Source organism: Acinonyx jubatus, chromosome B4, assembly GCF_027475565.1.
Source record: "Acinonyx jubatus isolate Ajub_Pintada_27869175 chromosome B4, VMU_Ajub_asm_v1.0, whole genome shotgun sequence".
Classification (NCBI taxonomy): Eukaryota; Metazoa; Chordata; class Mammalia; order Carnivora; family Felidae; genus Acinonyx; species Acinonyx jubatus.
Window position 1 is genome coordinate 17,588,531 of NC_069387.1, and position 20,213 is coordinate 17,608,743.

At 36.5% G+C, this 20,213-nt stretch overlaps 1 protein-coding gene across 3 annotated transcripts in view; it reads left to right on the forward strand.

Moving 5' to 3' along the window:
• MALRD1 (MAM and LDL receptor class A domain containing 1) overlaps positions 1–20,213 on the forward strand; it is a 754,681-nt gene that overhangs the window by 221,521 nt on the left and 512,947 nt on the right. For all 3 annotated transcript variants that reach the window (XM_027074220.2, XM_053225367.1, XM_053225368.1), the window contains one exon: positions 14,562–14,649. In XM_027074220.2, the coding sequence (XP_026930021.1) occupies positions 14,562–14,649 (88 nt within the window). The remainder of the gene's footprint in view (positions 1–14,561; positions 14,650–20,213) is intronic.

Below are 20,213 nucleotides of genomic sequence, written 5' to 3' on the forward strand. Positions count from 1 at the left end.
TATATGTGGATTTTTCCCCATAAATACAGTAGAGTACTGTAACAGTATTTCTCTTCTTTATGACTTTCTTAATGTTTTCTTTCCTCTCGCTTACTTTATTATAAAAACACACTGTCTAATACACATAACATACAAAGGATGTATTAATCATCTGTTTGTTGTTGTCAAGTAGTAGTCAAGGTTTAGTAGTCCAGTTTTGGAGGAGTCAAAAGTTCTACCAGGATTTTCAAATGCACAGAAGTTGGCTCCTCTGACTCCTGCACTATTCAAGGATCAACTGTATATACTAAGAAGAAACGGGGTAGAACCACTTTTCTGGTTCAGAAGGCTAAGATGTGGAGTGACGGTTCTCTGATGAGCACATCTGTTTTATTTTCAGAAAGTTTAACAGAATAGATTGGAAGGAGGTCACTAACACAAGGATGAAGGAGATGGAAGAGGGCATAAAAGTGAGGGTTTGAGAAGGGAAGCCTTCCTTTTAGCACGAAGATTCTTACGAATTGCATGCAAGTGAATGTCCTCTTCTTAAATTAAGCTGAAGGAATCCCTTTTAATCTGTTTATTCTCCTATCTAAAAATGCATTCAAAACTAATCTGTAGTGTTCTAAGAATAGCCCTTTTACCCATATTTTAAAACACGTTAGGTGACGTTCTTTTTTAGTACCACATTATGTCATGCTGTTCATATATGATTTACTACATTTATCCCCCCACTGATTTCTTCCTGTGGTATCACCTTTCCTTGAATGCTTAGATAATTTTATGTAAAAATAGTTTTTAAGTGATTAGTGAGAGGTGAAACTTCCAATTTCCATGCAATTCAAAATTAGCAGAGCTCCAAGGCTAATGACTTATGTTAAAAGGCCATTGCTTACTTGCATTTTCTTTCTTTTTTTAAAAAAATTGTTTTTAACATTTATTTATTTTTGAGAGAGAGGGAGACAGAGCATGAATGGGAGAGGGGCAGAGAGAGGGGAAGACACGGAATCCAAAGCAGGCTCCAGGCTCTGAGCTGTCAGCAGAGCCTGACATGGGGCTTGAACCCACGAACCGCGAGATGACCTGAGCCAAATTTGGACACTTAACTGAATGAGCCACCCAGTATTTACTTGTATTTTCTGTAGAACTGGCAGACATGTCAATATGTCACTCAAAAGCCAGCTAATTTATATATGTACACTTAGATTTTAGACTTACTTTGAGACTTAGTTATTGCAGACTTCATCTGCCAGACCAAATGTCAACTGATCGTTCTGGATCTTGGTTTCTTTAGCACTTATGAAACTATTGCAGCCTTGGGTGTGAGATGTTCCTGTCATCTGTACCTTCCTCAGGGAACAGTGAGCTGGGATGATCAGGACCCGGGTGGTGACGATGGTCTCTCAACTGATTTTAGTTAGCATTTCGGTAACTTGTGATTTCTATCCATGAGCTTGAAGCATAGTATAAGTAAATGTACCTTCAAAATCTTGGGAATGAAAAGCACATCTAAATAAATTCTATATTAAGTAGCTTTCATATTGTGTTCTAGTTTTGTTTCAGTATTAAAATGTTGTCATTAAAGGAGATTTCTATTCCTTAGAAGCTTAAATGCTAAGAGCTCACTGTGAGACAGTATTATTTTAGGTATACTATAGGCAGCAGTGGAGAACTAGAGAAAACAGAATGGATTCTTAGGTAGTAGAAACTGAACAGGGAGCTTATCTAAATGGAAAACAGTTTTCTCCTAAGGCTTTAGTTGGCATACAAGAGGCTGCAAGATACAACTAGGAATCCTCCAGAGTTTAGGAAAAAGAAAAAAAAAATCCTTTTGAGCAATAAATAAATCTGTGCATAATATATGCTTTCTGGTAACATTGAATGGACAAAAATCTGGTTTAAGAGTCATTCTTGGAGCGCCTGGGTGGCTCAGTCTGTCAAGTGTCAGAATTCGACTCAGGTCATGATCTCACAGTGTGTGAGTTTGAGCCCCGCATCAGGTTCTGTGTTGACAGCCCAGAGCCTGGACCCTGCTTTGGATTCTGTGTCTCCCTCTCTGCCCCACCCCGCTCACGCTCTGTTTCTCTCTCTCAAAAATAAATAAACATAAAAAAAAAGGCATTCTTATACTATGTCTTATCTCTACTATAAGGCAGACTACTATGTCTCTAGGGCATTTGTCTGTGTTTATATTCATACCCACATACATATATAAAATGCATTTTAACACCTCATCTGGCAAAGGGCTTTAACTTTTCTAGGAATTTACCTTGTCCTTTTAAACACAGAATGTGGATTAGATTAGTAGTTCTGAAATTTTCCTAATTATCAGAACCGTCTGATATTTTCTTTTAAGAAAAATACAGATTCTCAGTCTTGACACATATCATACCAGAAGCTCCAGAGGGAAGTCCTAAGAATCTGTATTTTTAACAAAAGCCCTTAGTGATTCTGATGGTAAAACAAGTTTAGGAAATATTGGATTAAATGATGTCTAAATTAGGAGCCACGGTTATTTTCATGTCTGAGTCTATTTTTAAAGTACCTGGAGATAACTTGTAAATGTGATTATTGCATTTAGCTTATCTCTCAAATGGCATCAAGGGGCCTATATTCTCTCTTAATTGCCTTAAAAAGACACTGACTTAGATTTAGTTACTGGAAGATAGTTGAATTATAATAACCTGATGTTTTATACTCCTAATACAAGCTTCTGTTACTGGTGAAGATTTTATCTGTGTGCTACACAAAGGATGCTATGCCTTTCAATCAGGTGGACAACTGACTATGTTAGCTTGTTGGTATGGTCTCTCCAGAATATTCCACACCACCTTCCCTCTACTCTGTATGCACACTAAACATGCTTCTGATCTTGGTTTTGTTCAAGTTGATTTCCTCTCCTGAAAACCTTATTTGATGACCAGCTGACATAGGTATTGAGGCACATTTCCAGTTCTGCTGCTAAATTTTATATTAATAAATTGGCATTTTTTGGTTTCTATTCTTTTTCTGTGACAAATGCCTGGGTCACTAAAGACCAGACTCAAGGTGACTGTACTGAGTTGCAGATATTGAGAGAAGGCTGGCAAGACCTTAGTGTTTATTTTCTTCGGCTGTGGAGTGGCTCGGTATGAAGGAGAAAACCCGGATGTAAATTGATCTGGGATTTCCGACCCAGCACTCTAAAGTAAATTATTATTTGAAACACTGCTGGACACTAACTCGTTCTCTTGAAAAGAAGCCCCAGGGTAGAGACTGGCCACCAGAGGGAAGAACAAAACAGAGAACAAAGGAGAATTCAGGCTTATTTCCCATCAGTTGAAGCCGAGGTGTCTTGTGCTTGGGTATTTTCCTCAAGCAGAACTGGGACAAAGGGCCATCCAGCTGACCCACCTGAAAGTGCCATCACAGAGGTTTTGATAACGAATTCCCTGTGTTCAAGGGGAAGTAACATACTAATTTGTCAGAAATTGATATCTGCTTTCTATTTTTATTTCACTTGGGTTGCAGGGACTTCCCGGATGTAAAATACAGTGTGGATTTTACTCTAGGTCTCTGTAGTTAAAGTTATCCACTTTTCCAAACATTTAGGAAGGGATATTTAATTACTGTGTGAAAGGGTGTGCAACAGCTGTGGATATTCCTGTCTGTTGTTCTTGTCATTCTGTGGTTTAGTGAGGTCCATTATATATTTTAGCCGAAGCCTGAATATATGTGAAATCAGGGATTTTGATGAACTAGATTCCCCCTGCTGAAGCTACATCATAATGCCCATTATGTTAAATTTACCAGCCCCAATACTCTCAAATATCTATTCAGCAATAAATAGTTGGGATGGTTACTCATATTTCCACATGTGGGTAATAAAGATGACTTTAAAATCAGATTTTAAGAGCATCTGCAAAGTGCCTGTGCGCCTAATAGTGGCAAACACCTAAAGCTGTGTTGCAAATGGTGTATTACGTTTTTAGAGAGAAAGAATGTAATTCAAAGCATTGGCTTCAAAAGCAATTACTATTTTAACTAACGTTATATTTTAAAATCTAACTTGGAAAAAGTGTTGGTTTTTGAAGTATAGTGTAGAGGAAATCTCATCTATGGTAGGACTTTGAAGTATAAATACATAATGAATATAATGGACCATGAAAATTAAAGTATGGCATGTTTGGAAGACATTATATTAGTAGGGTAACAGTGCTACAATACTCAGTTGTTACAAATTTGTAATCAGAATAATTATCTAGATACAAAGAACTATCTAAATTGATCTTGGATTATTTTCATAGATTCCCCTGTTCTTTAATTCCTATCAGTCACTGACTAGTAAACAGAAAACAGAAACAAAACAAAACTTAGAAGCCTAATAAAGGGAAAAAGAAAAATGAAAAGTTAAATTTTGAGTAAAGTTTTTGAATTTTTAAAACTAGTTAAGAATTAGACTCTTTTGTGAATGTTTTGGACATCATTTTACCAACAGAGTCTATATGTGGACCTGTGGGTGAGTTATTTAAACCTTCTGGGTCTCATTTATTTAAATAGAAAATAAGAGTTTTGGATTCCAGATGCTACGTGCCTAAATTATAGAATAAAAAAAAGTTGCAAGACTGTCTGCAATTGAGACAGCTAACAAATACATGGAAATAAAATCCCTGTAACAAATGGAATGTATACTATTACAGAAAGAAAGTAATGATTCCAAAATGACTGAAGGTTAAATGGAAGAACCTGGAAGTGCAGATATATCTGCATTAGAAATGGAAAAGGGAGAAAAGCATAAGAAAGCCAAACAAATACAGGTAGAAGTTGAATTGGAAAATGGGAACAAGGCTGTGTAAAGAAGGGAAAGATATAGGGAGTTGTAAAAGAAGAAGGAAGCAGAATTTGTCTGTAATTTAGATATGTGGTGTGAAATACAAGGACAAATCAATATGTACTGTGCTTTTCTGTTTATATGATAATCATGTGTCATGTGAAACGTGGGCAGTATGGTATTACATTATGAGTAACATCAATAGTTTTATTTTAATTTAAATATAGTTGACATACATTATTATGTCTCTGGTGTACAACGTAGGGATTCAACATTTATATACACTACAAAGTGATCAACGTGATAAATCTAGCTACCATCTGTTACTGTATAAAGTTGTTACAATATGATTAACTATGTTCTCTATGGTGTATATTGCATCCTTCTGTCTTATTTTATAACTGGAAATTTGTACCTTTTAATCCCTTTCCCCTATTTTACCCATCTCCCACCCTTCTCCCCTCTGGCAACCACCAGATTATTATCTGTATCTTTTTTTTTTTTTTTTAGATTCCACACATACATATACACACCACATATTCTTTATCCATTTATCTATTGATGGATATTTAGGTTGCTTCCATACCTTGGCTATTGTACATGATGCTACAGTGAACATAGGGGTATGTATATCTTTTGGAATTAGTGTTTTCATCTTCTTCACATGAATACTCAGAAGTGGAATTAGGGAGTCCTATGGTAGTTTTATTTAAAATTTTTTGAAGAACCTCCATATTGTTTTCTATTGTGTCTGTATCATTTTGCTTTCCACCAGCAGTGCACTAGGGTTCCTTCCCTAGGTTTCTCCGCATATGCACCAACACTGGTCATTTCTTGTCTTCAGTAATAGCCATTCCAACAGATGTTATGTGGTATCTTATTGGTGTTTTGATTTGCATTTCCCTGATGATGAGTGACCCTGAGCATCTTTCTATGTGTGTGTTGACCATATGTTTGTCATCTTTTGAGAAATGCCTATTCAGGTCCTTTGCTCATTTTTTAAAAAAGATTTTTTGGGACAGGGTATTGAATTGTATGAGTTCTTTATATATTTTGGATAATAACCAACCCCTTATTAGTTATTCCATTTGCAAATATCTTCTCTGATTCAGTCGGTTGAGCTTTCATTTCCTTGATGGTTTCTTTCACTGTGCAATGTGTGTGATATAATCTCATTTTTGCTTTTGTTTCCCTTGCCTGAGAAGATAGATCTAAAGAAATATTTCTGAGATCAGTATAAAAGAGCTTACTGCCTATTCCCTCTTCCAGAAATGTTATGGTTTCTAGTTTTACATTTAAATCTTTAATCCATTTGAGTTTACTTTTTAACATGGTATAACAAGGTGGTCCTGTTTCATTTTATGTGTAGCTATCCAGTTTTCCTAACACCATTAATTGAAGAGATTGTCTTTTTTCCCACTGCATATTTTTTCCTCCTTTGTCAAAGATTAATTGACTGTATAAGTGTAGGTTTATTTTTGGACTCTATTCTGTCCCATTGGTCTGTGTGTCCATTTTTGTATCAGCACCATACTGTTTTGATTACTATAGCCTTGTTGTATAGTTTGAAATCACAGAGTGTAATGCCTCCAACTTTCTTTTCTCAAGACTGCTTTCGGTATTGCAAGTCTTTTGTGGTTCCATGCAAATGTTAGGATTTTTTGTTGTAGTGCCATGAAAAAATGCCATTGGCATTTTGATAGGGATGGCATTGAATAACATCAGTAATTTCAGTTGAAATTAGAAGTTGCATTTTTCCCTAAAAATATTCCGGTACTTGTTAAGTGTGTTTACAATGCTGTGTGTCCTCAATGAACCTCATGAAGCCCGTCCCTCAAGTCTCCTACAGGAGACAAACATTTAAATGTACAAATATTGATACAATTAAAAGTTATGAGAAATTTGTAAAGGGAAATTTCTTGAGCTTGTGTGAAGGCTTCTCTGAGGAAGTAACATTGAAAAAGGATTTTTAATTCGCAATAACTACTAGGTGAGTATTAATGGGATATTAAACCAAAGCAAAAGGTAAATGAGGGTTATCATTTGGGTTTTAATCTGTGACCTAATTTTTGTTGCTTTAGGCCTGGGTCAGTTCTAAATTGCCACATAGAAGTAGGGGTTATTATTTGGAGCCTCCTTTCACACAGGAAGAATGAGGGATAGATGACTAGTGTTGCAAAAAGACATTGTATATTAAAATAATAAATTGCAGCATCACTTATTTTCCTCTAAGTATTATCTTTAGTGGTGTAGGGGATGAAAAACTTGCCTGATTATTGGGTAAAAAATAGCATTTATGAATTTTAGACCTATGCCATTTAAATGAGAACTTAACTCTGGCATGTATGAACCAGTCACGAGGACAGTATTGTGTTGCATTCTATTAAAATCTTATTATACATCTTGTATCATTTTTAAATGATAAAAACCTATTTTCATGAACTTTTAAATTAATAGTTCCAAACCTTCTTGACTTTTTTCTCTCTAATATCGACCAGGCTATTTTCAATTAAATGCTTCTTTGTAACCTCCAATCCAATAGGTTCCATAAATTCTTAGGACTGAAGAAATTGAGTACCATTTGTCCTCTTTCAAATAATAGATGAGATGTGAAATGGGTTGGATGATATATGAGTCTCTGGAGGATACTTTAAAATAGCATGTGGGTTTGTAGAGTGTCAAGTAGCAAATTAGTTTAAAACTGATTAACATTTCTCTTTTTTAAACTGAGGCATATTAGGCGACTATATTGGAGGAGGGGGGACTCACCCAAATTTTGGCCCTTTTTGTACATCTGAAACTACCTGGAAAGAAATGTATCAGAATAATTGTAGTTTGCCAACCCTTTCACAACCATGGAAAGCAAATCAATTTCATATGACTTGAATACTTAGAAATTATTTTTTAAGGTTTCTGTTTCTTTCATTCAAGAGTAACAGAAAGAATTCTATCTAAATAAAGAAACATGAATGATATTTTGAATGACCTTATTTCCTTAACCACATTCTCCTTCCTTGATTTTTTTTTTTAATCTCTACTCTCAACACAACAGAAGCTCTGACGGGAAAAGATACTGTGGGTGTAAAAGGAGCTAGGCCAACGGCAAGTGGGTGGCCTTTTCTGGAAGACTACAACAAATTATGCCCATTTTGTTCCAAATAGTATGAAATTAGGTATTATGTAAGAGAAAAGGAGGCTGAGTTGATATAAACATTTTAATTTACACATACATTAAGGGGAGTCATGGTGCTTCCGCAAATTAAATGTATCAGCAGTGTAGCAACCATCCGTCTTCACTGTTGTAAGATAATTCTCCATAGATTTCTTATGTTCTTCACAGCTCAGCCTCTGAGTAAAGAGTGAATAGCTTTTACCCTGAGACATTTGCTCACTAATTCCAGATTAAGCATCCTCTCTTCCTTCCTCCTATCGTCTCTCTCTGGAGTTGAAGAGAAGCAGGTGTACCAGCAGTTTATAAGAGCTAGGCTCCTAATGTCTGGGATCCTTCTCTATGGTACTACCCACTTCACGTGGCGGGGACACCTGGGCATCATCATGTTGCCCCTGGGAATTGCGGAACCAGTGGAAGGTATTTTTCTGGCTGGTGCTCTTTGCTGTCCCTCTAAATCAAGGACCTGGTATGTGTCTATGAAACAGTGGCAGGCTGCCTTGTTAGTCTGCAAATAGGGTAAACTTTGAGATCCTTCATGGTCTTTGACCCAACATGCACAAGGAATGGCAAACTCAGATGCCTATGGGAACCAGGCAAGGGACAGGAATCGGAAGTCGGTCAGGTGTTAAATAATAAATGACAGCTGACACTCAGCCTCAGAGTTATGTTTTTGTTTTTGTTTTTAATTATAAGACTGAGCTTTATTATTGCTGCTTTCAAGTCCTTCACAAAGAAACATGGAAGTCATTATGGTTGTACCAAATAGCAACTCTGTAGCCAAGAATTTGCCAGCAGTTCCATTTCAGACCCTATTTTTGAAGATTTTTATATCAAAAGTAAAATACTTGCTTTAGGGTAAAATTGCAATGAGTATTCTCAACCCAGGAGCATGTTGCTTTGCTTCCTATTTTAAGAAAATCTTCCTAAAGTGTCATCAGTTTTCCCTGAAGACTTTCGTTTATATCTTACCTGATGTGAAGATTCTCAAAGTTAAGGTTCAATTTATTAATTATCTAGACTCTAATTATAAAAAAGTGGCAATCTCCTAAACTCAAAATTTTCCTTCTAAGCTGTATGTGAATAATCATCTATGGAAATGGGAAAAAAGGGTCGCATGGATAAATAAAGGACCTAATAAATTCCAAAACTTCATGTCGATTAGTAATTTTCTTCTTTCATTTTCCTTTTATTTTTTTAAATATAATTTATTGTCATGTTCACTAACATACAGTGTATCCACTGTGCTCTTGGCTTTGGGAGTAGAATCCTGTGATTCGTCACTTACATGAAACACCCAGTGCTTATCCCAACAAGTGCCCTCCTCAATGCCCATCACCCATTTTCCCTGCTTCCCCCACCCCTGCTTCCTTCCACCCTAGTTGTCACCATTTAGTCTTTTCTGTCCTAGATGGTGAGAAACCAGGAGGATGGACTTTTTTTTTAATTCTTTTTGGTTACCATGGAAACACTTGGCATAATACCGAAGCACACAGTCATTGACGAATAAAAAAATCTTAGCAGGCCATATATGACATTGCCTGACATTAGCTCAGAAGAAATATGGTAAAATATGGTAATAAGAAATATGGTGAAAAGCCAAAATAACAACAAAAATTTTGCCATGATTTTTTTCCCAAATAGGGTCTTACACAGATGAGTCAGACATCAGATGTTTTCTTTTAAGTAATTCTTTTATAGTGCTTGTCCTACTAACCTGTGTCCCAGCATGTTATTTCATCTCTGCTAGTGCCGTTATTTTATTTTTTATTATCCATTTCTGTGTTCAATGTATACACAATTTAGTTAGAGCTTTGTGGCCCATGTCTAATGATAAATGGTTTTCACATGTATATACAAATATACAAATTGGAAAACTCGAATTATTTTGCACTTTTTTTGTATGTGATGTGGCCAGAAACATACAAGGAAAGAGATTCAGAAAAGTAAAATTTGCCAGGCAGAAATCTAAGTTTTATTTCATAGAGTTTAGTTTCAAGGTTATATAAAAACTCCAGCAATGATTTAAAAACCTTTTTACGTTGGGGCACCTGGGTGGCTCAGTCAGTTGACCATCAGACTCTTGATATCAGCTCAGGTCTTGATCCCAGGGTCATGGAATCAAGCCTCTGAACATGGAGCCTGCTTAAGATTCTCTCTCTCCCTCTGCCCCTTTCCCCCACTCATGCTTTGTGTCTAAAACAAAGACAGCAAAACAAAACAAAACCCTTTTTTATGTTGAATCTATTTCCCTAAGTATTAGCCTAGAAAGTTTGAGATCCTAAAGTGGCTTTCTATGAGCCCCTAAAATTATAGGTTATGTGGTAAAATATTGGTGAGTTGTCTGAATGAGTTTATAGGAGTTTGGCTACCTCAGCTGTTAGTCAACTATAAAATACATGGGAAAAGAGAATTTTATAATGTCTTTCATTTTCTTTGTTTCTTCATTTGTAATTACGGAAATAGTAAATGAATATAAGTGGGCATCACTAAGAAGAGTAAGGAAAAACAGATACTCTGGAAAAATATTAGTGGATAGCAAGAGAATTTTCATAGCTAAATTTAAAAATACATTGAGATACTTGGGATTACTATGTGCTAATTATAAAATGCCATGCATGAAATTAGCAATTTAGGAAACAGTGAAAATACTACTCAAGATAATGATGATTTATGGCAATAAGTATAGAATAAATGTTTTTATTTGTTTATTGAGGTATAGTCCATGTAATTAAAATTCACCTGTTTAGGTGAGCAGCTCTATGAATTTCAGCAAACTTACACACTTGTGTAACCACCACCACAACTAGGACAGTATTTCCATCATCCCCCCAGATTCCCCATTCCTTTTTGTCATCAATGACCTTCCTCCCCACACAGCCCCTGGCAACACTAATCTGATTTCTTTATCCGTAGTTCTTCCTGCTCTACATTGTTGTATAAATGGTTTCATCAAGCACGTAGCCTTTTGCGTCTGGCTTCTCCCACTTCGTATAATGCTTTTGAGATTCACAGCTGTTGTTATATGTACCATTAGTTTGTTTCTTTTTATTGCTGAGTGGAATCCCATTGTAAAGATTTCCCATAAGTTGCCTTACTGTTTACCAGTTGAGGGATATTTGGATTGTTTTCAGCTTTTGGAGATTATAAATAAAGCTCTGTAAACTTTGTGAACAGGTTTTTGTTTGGTATGTCTTCATTTCTCTTGGATAAGCAATATTTATGTGTGGGATTGCCACATTATAGGGAAGTGTGTTTAATTTTAAAAGAAACTGAAAAACCATTTTTCAAAGTGGCTGTGCCATTTTAGATTCCCATCAACAATGCATTGGAGTTCTAGATGCTTCATGTTGGGTGTATGTGTGTGTGTGTGTGTGTGTGTCTGTATGTACACACATTTTAATTTCAAAGAAGAAGTCCTTTCAAGTCTTTCTGAAGATGCATTATAGTAAAAATTGATATATTCTTGAATTTTGTGTTCTTTTACAAACACGGGATGGCTAAAGCAGTAGGTGTCAGGGGGAGTTAATGCCATTTTTTCCTTCTTATGAGTTAATTCACCCACATATATACATATATGTGTCAGTAAATTGAAAATATTATAGTAAGATTATGATTAAATTGTGTGTTACACATATACAATGACAGTAGTTTCCAGATCATTTAAAACGTTTGGTCAGTAATTCAGAGATTCCTAAATATAGAGACAGATGAGTTCAGGCAAGTCTTTAGACCCTTATTAATCTTTGGTTATAGTAAAACTAAAAGTTGCAATATAGTTGACAAGGCCATTCTGTCTTTAGTTGGAGCATCTAGATGTGGCAGCCCATGAAAAGAACAACTTAGAAGGGCTGGATGACTTTACAAAATTTCCAAGCCAGTGATAGTTCTAATGTAAATAGAATTGGCCTCTACAGATAATTCGGGTCATTTAGACCAAACTGGAATTTTCAGTTGCCCTTTAAGTAATTCAGTAAGGTACTAATGGCACTTAAGAGTGAAATGTGGCTTCTCTGATTTCTAAAATGGCAATACTGCCCTGCATACAATAATGTTTGTGTTTTAATATCCTTCCATTTATTCTGGGAAAAACACCAGAAATGAAAGTGAATTTTCCAGAACAGAGACACTTGGGTTTGTTCTTTTTTTGTGTGACTATTTTCTTAGGACTAGTTTCCTAGGCTAACATGCCAAGCTTTCTGCAAGACCACATTTAATATAGGGCCAAGGTAGAATTAAGCTTGAACGTTCGTAACTTTTTCTCAAGATGTGATGTGTTATCAAATAGGCTTTTTTTTAAATGGCTGACTTAATTTAATATTCAAAAGAGGCTGGAACTGCAAATATACGTACAAACTGAGAGTTTTAGTATTTTAAGTGGAAGCTGTTGTCTATTCTCAAGAATGCTAACATTTAGAGGGTTCAGAAATTGAATATATTTTGGCAAAAATTGTGATTACATTGTGTCTTAGTGCAAGACCCAAGTGTCTTCTGCCTCAAATTATTTTTGTGTCTTCTTATTGGTATCTAAATGTGAGACAAGCACTCTCAAAATGCTTCTCACGTAATATACAATGAACTCTAGAAAAAAGCTTTGTGCAAATAGCATCCACTCAGATGCTGCTTACCTGGTACGGCCCACAAATGAGAAAATTTGTAATTTTCACAAATGGCCCATTTAGAAGAAAAAATTTTTTAATGTGCATTTATTTTTGAGAGAGAGAGACAAAGTGTGAGCGGGGGAGGGGCAGACAGAGAGGGAGACACAGAATCCAAAACAGGCTTGAGACTCTGAGCTATCAGCACAGAGCATGAGGGGTAAGATCGAAGTCAGATGCTCAACTGCTCAGTCGACTGAGCCACCTAGGTGCCCCTCACATGGCCCAGTTTTTAAATTTGTGGCTACATAATGGCAACAAAAGAAAATACTTTGGAACAGTTGAGCCCGTACTCTCATGTGGAGCTTTGTATGTGTATATCCCCCCGGTTAGCTTACAGATATTTTTATGTATAAGAATGGTACTTTCCATAAACTTTGAGATTTTGATAATCAATTTTCTGTCCTTTCTCAATAAGCTATTCTATTCATGAGCAGTGTAACAAAGGCAGTGTTTCTTATTATTTACCCTAATTTTTCCATTTTCTTGCATCTTCTGAGTCTTTGTTACAATGTCCTATGTTGTATTGCAGTGGGATAGACATAGTGGTCCAGGTCCAGGGAATTTGTTAGTAATCAGTCTTTGCATATGCTTTTTTCCTATTGTTTACCCAACTGCAGTCTTTGTTTTTAATAGAACAAAAAATATTTTCTTACAATGTGTTCTGCTAAATTCTGACTGCTGGTTTTTAGTTTATTAGAATAATTGTATGATTTCGTACTGAGTATTCTTTCTGCATTTTTGTTTTCCTGGCCTGTATTATTCTTTGATTCATGATTGTGGATAGCACTGTTAATAAATGTTCCTCAGGCAATATTAGGTGGGTTATATTTGCCCGTTAGTTGGATCCATAAACTTTTCCCACGTTGATTGATTTCCTTACTGACAAATTACGGAGAAAATTCTGGTAGTTCTCAAGAAACACTAGGAAGTTGGGGGAAGATGTCAAGAGGTTTGGGGTCAGTAATTTGATCTTTGAAAACTTTCTCCAAGTGAGACATCAATAAATCATGTGAGATAACTTTGAATAGAAGCACAGAATTTTAAAAAAATGAAATAAAATTTCGCCTTCTACATATAGCATCTGTGAGGAAAAATGAAAACAGAAACATATTCATATAACAGTGGCAGAAAAAAATGTTTTTTAAGTTTGAGTTTGCTTGAAGTTCTTCATTATTAAACTGTGGCAGGATTCCTATTCAGTATGCTACTGAATTTGCATAAGTGTTAAAATAATTTATCATGATTAATTCTATTATAGTAAATTTCAGCCCTAATCACAATCTGCCATATACTGTAGTGGTTTGTCAGTATTTCATATTTTACTGGAGTTTTGGTGGAATTGCAGCTCCTGTAACAGCACAGATGTCATCTGAGTTCCCCATGATTAATGTGGTTCTGAAGGAGATCTAATAACCATTAGCCAGTTTCATAAAGTGTTACAGAATAAGGTCAGCGTGGGAAAAATTTTAAAGTCTTAAGAATGTACGTTCTAGCAAGTACCTGTGGCCACAAATTGGATTTCTTGAACAATGAGGAGATTTAACCTTGGAAACAGATGAACTCCTTGGGCAAAGGTGGGAAGAGGAGACTGTGATTTGCCTTCAGATACTTAAAGGGTCATGAAAAAATATGGCAAGTCTAGAACTAAAGGTTGAAAGTTATAGGGAAGTAGATATACATTTGATATGTTATAGTTTCAGAAAATCGCCGGAAACACGATGGGCTTCATGGGTCTAATGGGCCCAAGAAGCAAAGGAGCTTCCTGTTACCGGAAGCATCTAGGTAGAGCCAAGGTGCCTACTAATAGATACTACTGCAATTTTTGTTTTTAGTGGTTCAGAAGAAAATTTTGTTTAAGTAAATTCTGATTTTTTTTTCTACCATGAGTTTCCATAAATTAAAATCCTTCACAATATCAACAAATTTCTTATATTTTTCTTAGATTTTGGTGGAGGCTTCAGTAGGAGATGGCTTCACCGGAGACATTGCAATTGATGATTTGTCATTCATGGATTGTACCCTTTACCCTGGTAAGGAAGAATATTTAATTTTTTTAAAGTTTATGTATTTATTTTCAGAGAGAGAGAGAGAGAGAGAGATAGAGAGAGAGAGAAAGCACGAGTTTGGGAGGGACAGAGAGAGAGGGAGAGAAGGAGTCCTAAGCAGGCTCTGCACTGTCAGCACGGAGCCTGACAGAGGACTCAAACCCATGAACTATGAGATCATGACCTTAGCCAAAGCCGGGTGTTTAACTGACTGAGTCACCTGGGTGCCCCAGGAAGAATATTTTAATATATGAGCATTTTCAAAACTGTTTACTTGAAAAAAAAAACTGTCAAGGAAATCAGTATTTCATTTCTATAAGTTTTCTAAATATACCCTCACTTCTGTTCTAATCTGTTAACCCTGGGAGAAATTATTGTGAGTCTGCTGGTAATTAGTCTTAACGACTTTGCAAACATAGTACAGAGGTTTCAATCAGCTGCTTATGTCTCATCACATGGAAAACACTAGGAAATCACATCTGAAGCTAAACTATAACATCATTATACTTGAGGGATTATAATAACCCAAACTGGTTGCCTTATAATTACATTGTTTTGGAGACTGTGTTAATCTCAGTTACCTTCAGAGATGTTTTACTGTCAGGTTACGTGAAATATTCCTAAGGATTGTTGTGAACCATTTCTTCTCTGTATCACACATTTCTTTTATTTAAAAACAAATATATGTTTCCCATATTTATATCTCCATTCTCAACCTTTAACCTGAAATCCATACTTCTATACTACCTACCTACTCAACATCTCAACTGAGATGTTTAGTAGACACCTCAAAGACGATAAAGGAAAATAGCCTAAAACAAGCTATGATAAACTCAAATAAAACTAAAACCAACACCCTGGGCGAAACGCATTCCAGGCCAGTGCATAGTGCTCTAATAGGACTGGGCATCAAGCTCTTGGTGGATAATCCTGGTGCTGAGTTGGAGGCTCTTAAATTGCATGGCAAGAGGGAGCAGTGTCCTTCCTGAAGGGATCAGAAGCATGTTAATTTAAAAATCAGTCGCAATAATCCATGTAGAGAGCACGCTTGAGTGCTGAAAAGTTCACCTTCATCCCTGAGCCATCACTGTAGTGTTATTAGTCAGAAGGGCACCAGCCTCTCCCAGACATCATCGGGGGGCCGATTCCAGTTCTCTTGGTTGTATACATGTGACTCAGCTCTGTTCCTCTATCTCATCATCCTGGCACGTTTAATGGCTTTAACTACTCTGTGCAGTGGTTTCCACAGAGCTCTGCAGAAAGCCAAATCCTTCCCTGGATAAAGCCAGCAAAAAGGAAATCAGAATTCAACAATTTGCCCTCATCTCTCAATGGCTGCAAGTAAATTCTTGATTACTAATTGGCCCCTCGATCCTGCCATTCTTCCGTGCCTCCCTCTCTCAGTAAATGACAGCCTCTTTCTAGGTGCTTACTTTCATTACAAATCTGGTTAGCCACTAGCTTCAAATATATCCAAAGCTGACTACTTCTTAGTACTCTTCCCTTAGTGCCAGCCACCATCGTCTCTGCATGGATTGTTAGATTGTCTTTTAGATGATCTCTGCTTTTACCCCTGAACTGTATAATCGATTCTCAATACAGCAGGCAGAATGATCTTTTTCACACTTAGATAAGACCATGTCATCCTGTCTTCAGAGTCTACCTATGACATCCTATCACCTTCAGAGCAAAAGCCAGACTTCTGCAGTAGCTCCCATGACTGGTCCCCTCATCCCTTCTGGAATTCGCCTTCTACTACTGTGCCTCCATTTGACTTCTCTCCACTACAAGGCCTCTTAGCTAATCCTTCAACACTCTAGTCCGTTTGTGCCTCAGGGCATTTACACCTTCTTTTCCCTCATCCTGGATTGTGCTGCACCCAGATATGCACTTGACTCCCTTCCTTGCTTCTTTCTGATCTGCCCCAAAGTTTCTTCTTTAGTAAAGACCTCTCTGAACACTACACTACATTACACACGCATACACAGTTCACAGTCTCTTCCTTGTCTGACATTTTCTCTCTCCTTCCCCTGTGTTATTTTTCTCTGTAACACCTATCACCCTTATAGTTTTATTTCTGTTTTCCCCAACAGTGTTAACTGCATGACGGCAGGAATTTTATCTGATCACTGCCTTATCTCCAGAAACTTAAACAGTATCTGGCATGTAATATTACTCAATACACATTTGTTGGATAAATGGGTGGATAGATGGCTTTGTCTTTTGAAATACTTTATATGCCTTTGGTATGTATTTTAGTTTCTTATTATTGCTAGAATATTAGTTATTTTTATATGCAAGATTCTGTTATATGCCAGATTTGTTGAAAGCCAAAGCTCAGTGGCTTATAACTACAAGCATTTAATTTTTGCTCTCAACTATGTGGGTGGGCATAAACCAATAATGGAAAGAGTATGTGTTTCTTGTCCATAGCTCTTTATAAATCTATAGAGCGAGCTTCAAGCTGTGTATTTCTGTTGCTTGTGTTTATCTGGGACCAAAGCTAAAGGATGAAGGTCTATCTGACATTTTGTTGTCGAGTAGAAGAGTGGGAAAAAAGAAAGCGCACTTAACGCTTCTGGTGAGACGTGGTATGCATTATATCTGCTCATGTCCAGTGATTGGAGCAAGTCATGTGGGCAAGCCTAACAAGGGGGAAGCATCCTCTACAATAAGAAGCTTGGCAAGGGTAGGGAATACAGACAGTCCTTATGAGAGAGAGAGCGAGAGCTGATAAATGGCACAATAATATAGTTTACCACTCATATGTATCATCTTATATAATCCTCTAACATTTTTAAGAGTCTAGAATAATGTCTAGTCCTTTGCAGGTGAAGAGATATTAAATGTTGGATAGGATTGATGGTTCTGTTATCCCAGTTTTATGGAGCAAGCTGAGAAGGGGATCATCCGCCCAAGGCTACCTAGCTAGAGAGTGGCAAAGTACATCTGCTTCTTTGGACCACAGTGCTAACCACTGGCATACCACACATCAAATACACTAACCTCTAAAGGAAGAGAATACAATTTCTACTTTATAGATATGAACAATTACACCGCACAAGAGACCTGGATGAAAATACCCAGTTGAGGGAAAGAATGGGAGTTTCACTTAAGTGTGTTTGACTTTAGTGACCAGGGTTTTCCCAAATGGCCTCCAACTCTGAACTTATGGAGCATCACTGTGACCCCCCGTGGCAGAGGGGAACACGAAAGAATATAGAAAGGGAAAACAAGTTGCGGTTGATCCTGTTGCTACTCCAGTTATCTTGATAATTAGCTTCTGTGACCAGTAGTTCCAAAGGAGAGAGAGAAGAGCTGCCAGACCTAGGGGCGGAGATGAGAAATATCAGTTACAGACCATTAGTCCTGATTTTCTTGTTCAAGTTTTGGAAGAACAATATGGACTTTAAAAAGCTGCCTGAACAGTGTGGTTTTAACATTGGCTTCATAGCAAAAGAAACCTGGGGTTGACACCACAAAGCCTGTTGAAGCTATAGGTTTCATAGAGGAATTTGATGTAATCTTGCCATCAGATGTAAAATAAAAGCAAAAATTGTCAATAAAAATATTGCTCTTGATGATTACCAGTTTTTCTTTCTCCTGTTAGCTGACATGGGATCAGCACTTATAGATTCACTTACAGACGTCGATTTGTTTTCAATATAAACTGATTATTTATTTACAGCATTTTTCCTCCTTGGCTAATAAAACAAAATAAAGCAAAAACTTATAAAGCACATACACACAGATGCAAAATATTGACCTGATCCCCCAGTGTGTGGATTGGCTCATTCCCTACAACTTTTATTTTATACTCAAAGTGACCATAAGGAGTCACTTATTTCTTTTTTACCTGTTCCCTCAAAATCAACCTCTTTCCTTCATTCCTTCTTGTTCCTTCTCATGACATCACTGTTCTTTAGCAACCCAGGCTTGAAATTCCACAGCATTCTTTGACATTCCCTTTAAAACTGCTCACTTGCAAATCCTGCTGACCTGTCTCCAAAATATTTCTCCCATCTCTTCTGTTTTTTCCCCTTGTTACCTTGGTTCAGAGCAGCGTTGACTTGAATGGTAAGCTTTTTAACCACAAACTTTTACTAATTTTACCCCCAAAGTGTGTATGCTGTAAATTAGTTTCCTTTCACTTTTTCCCAGAACATCAATTATGTGCTTTTCCAGGTCACCTCTTTCTCCTTTTCTAACTTCTGGTTGTTTCTAACTTAATTTTCAAATCCATTCTCTATTATGGATTGTACCTTCTTTGTTTCAATACTTTGATGAATATAGATTCTTGTTTTAAAACTAATCCAGGAGGATACTGGAGAGAAGACTTTTTAGGCAAGGTTAATCACATTTCTAGGGAAAGTAGACAAACTTAGCCATGCAATAGAATCCTGTGAATTTTTTGGCATCATTGTATGATGATGTCACTCATTTCCAGAGTACGTAATAATGGAGAATGATGGCAAAGTTAAATCCCCTCACTTTGAATCCGATCTTCAGAGTAGATCTCAAGTAAGAATTGTTGCCAGACAACATTCAGATTCAAATATAAGTATCCCAAAGAATTATCTGTTCTGCATTCTTCTTTTGTCCAAACAACATTAGAAAAGCAAGACTAGTGTTCCCTTCAGAAGAACACATATGACAGTTTTCTATCTTGCATCAAGGGTTATTCGTGAGATAATTGGGTTATTTGTAAAACTAAAGCCATAACTACATGGCTTCACAACATACTGCTTACAAACTGGGAAAAACACTGCCCAAACACTTTTCATCCATCCTATTTTAAAAATTTAGACTTCCGCATTATCAGAATTATTACTTGCTACAAATATCAATTATTAGAATGAATATCAGCATCCCAAGATTTTAGTGTTTTATTTCTCTCTGGCAAATTGTTACTAAGTCAGCGACATGTCTTGCAACTGATGATGGCTTAAAACTGAGAAGTTACAGTAACCGTAGGATGCTTCAGCACAATTTTTCTGATGTCTTCTCCCACCCGCTGAATGGTTTTGGTTGTTTTCATTGTTAAACTGATTGATTTGGTTGGATTCTTGGCATCCCTCCTCATTAACCTCAATGTCTCATCAGCTTTATCTATAAGTGCTTGTTGAGGGCTCCTTTCTTTCTGCAAACAGTAATGTTTGTTTCAGTGGGAATGAAAAGGCAAGGGAAAAAGTATGGGTACTTTTGTGTTTACTTTTAAGATCTCACCAGCAGCTTTTTACCTTATAATATTAAGCTGTTTGGTGTGTTTGTTACATTTGCCTCAGAACAATACATTCCATAAAAGCACTGGTGTTAAGGTCTTTCTACCATATTTTTCTAAAGGAAATACAACACATACCCCGAAAAAATACAAATTATTGGAAATACTTACAGTTTGATAAAAGACTTCAAGGCAGCATCAAGAAATTTGACACTCATGATTGCAGTCTTAAATATTCTGGTTTTAGCATGTTTGGTGTAGTCTAGCAAAATATAGGAAGTTTATAGGAATATTAGCAATATACAGAAATATATAGAAAATATATAGG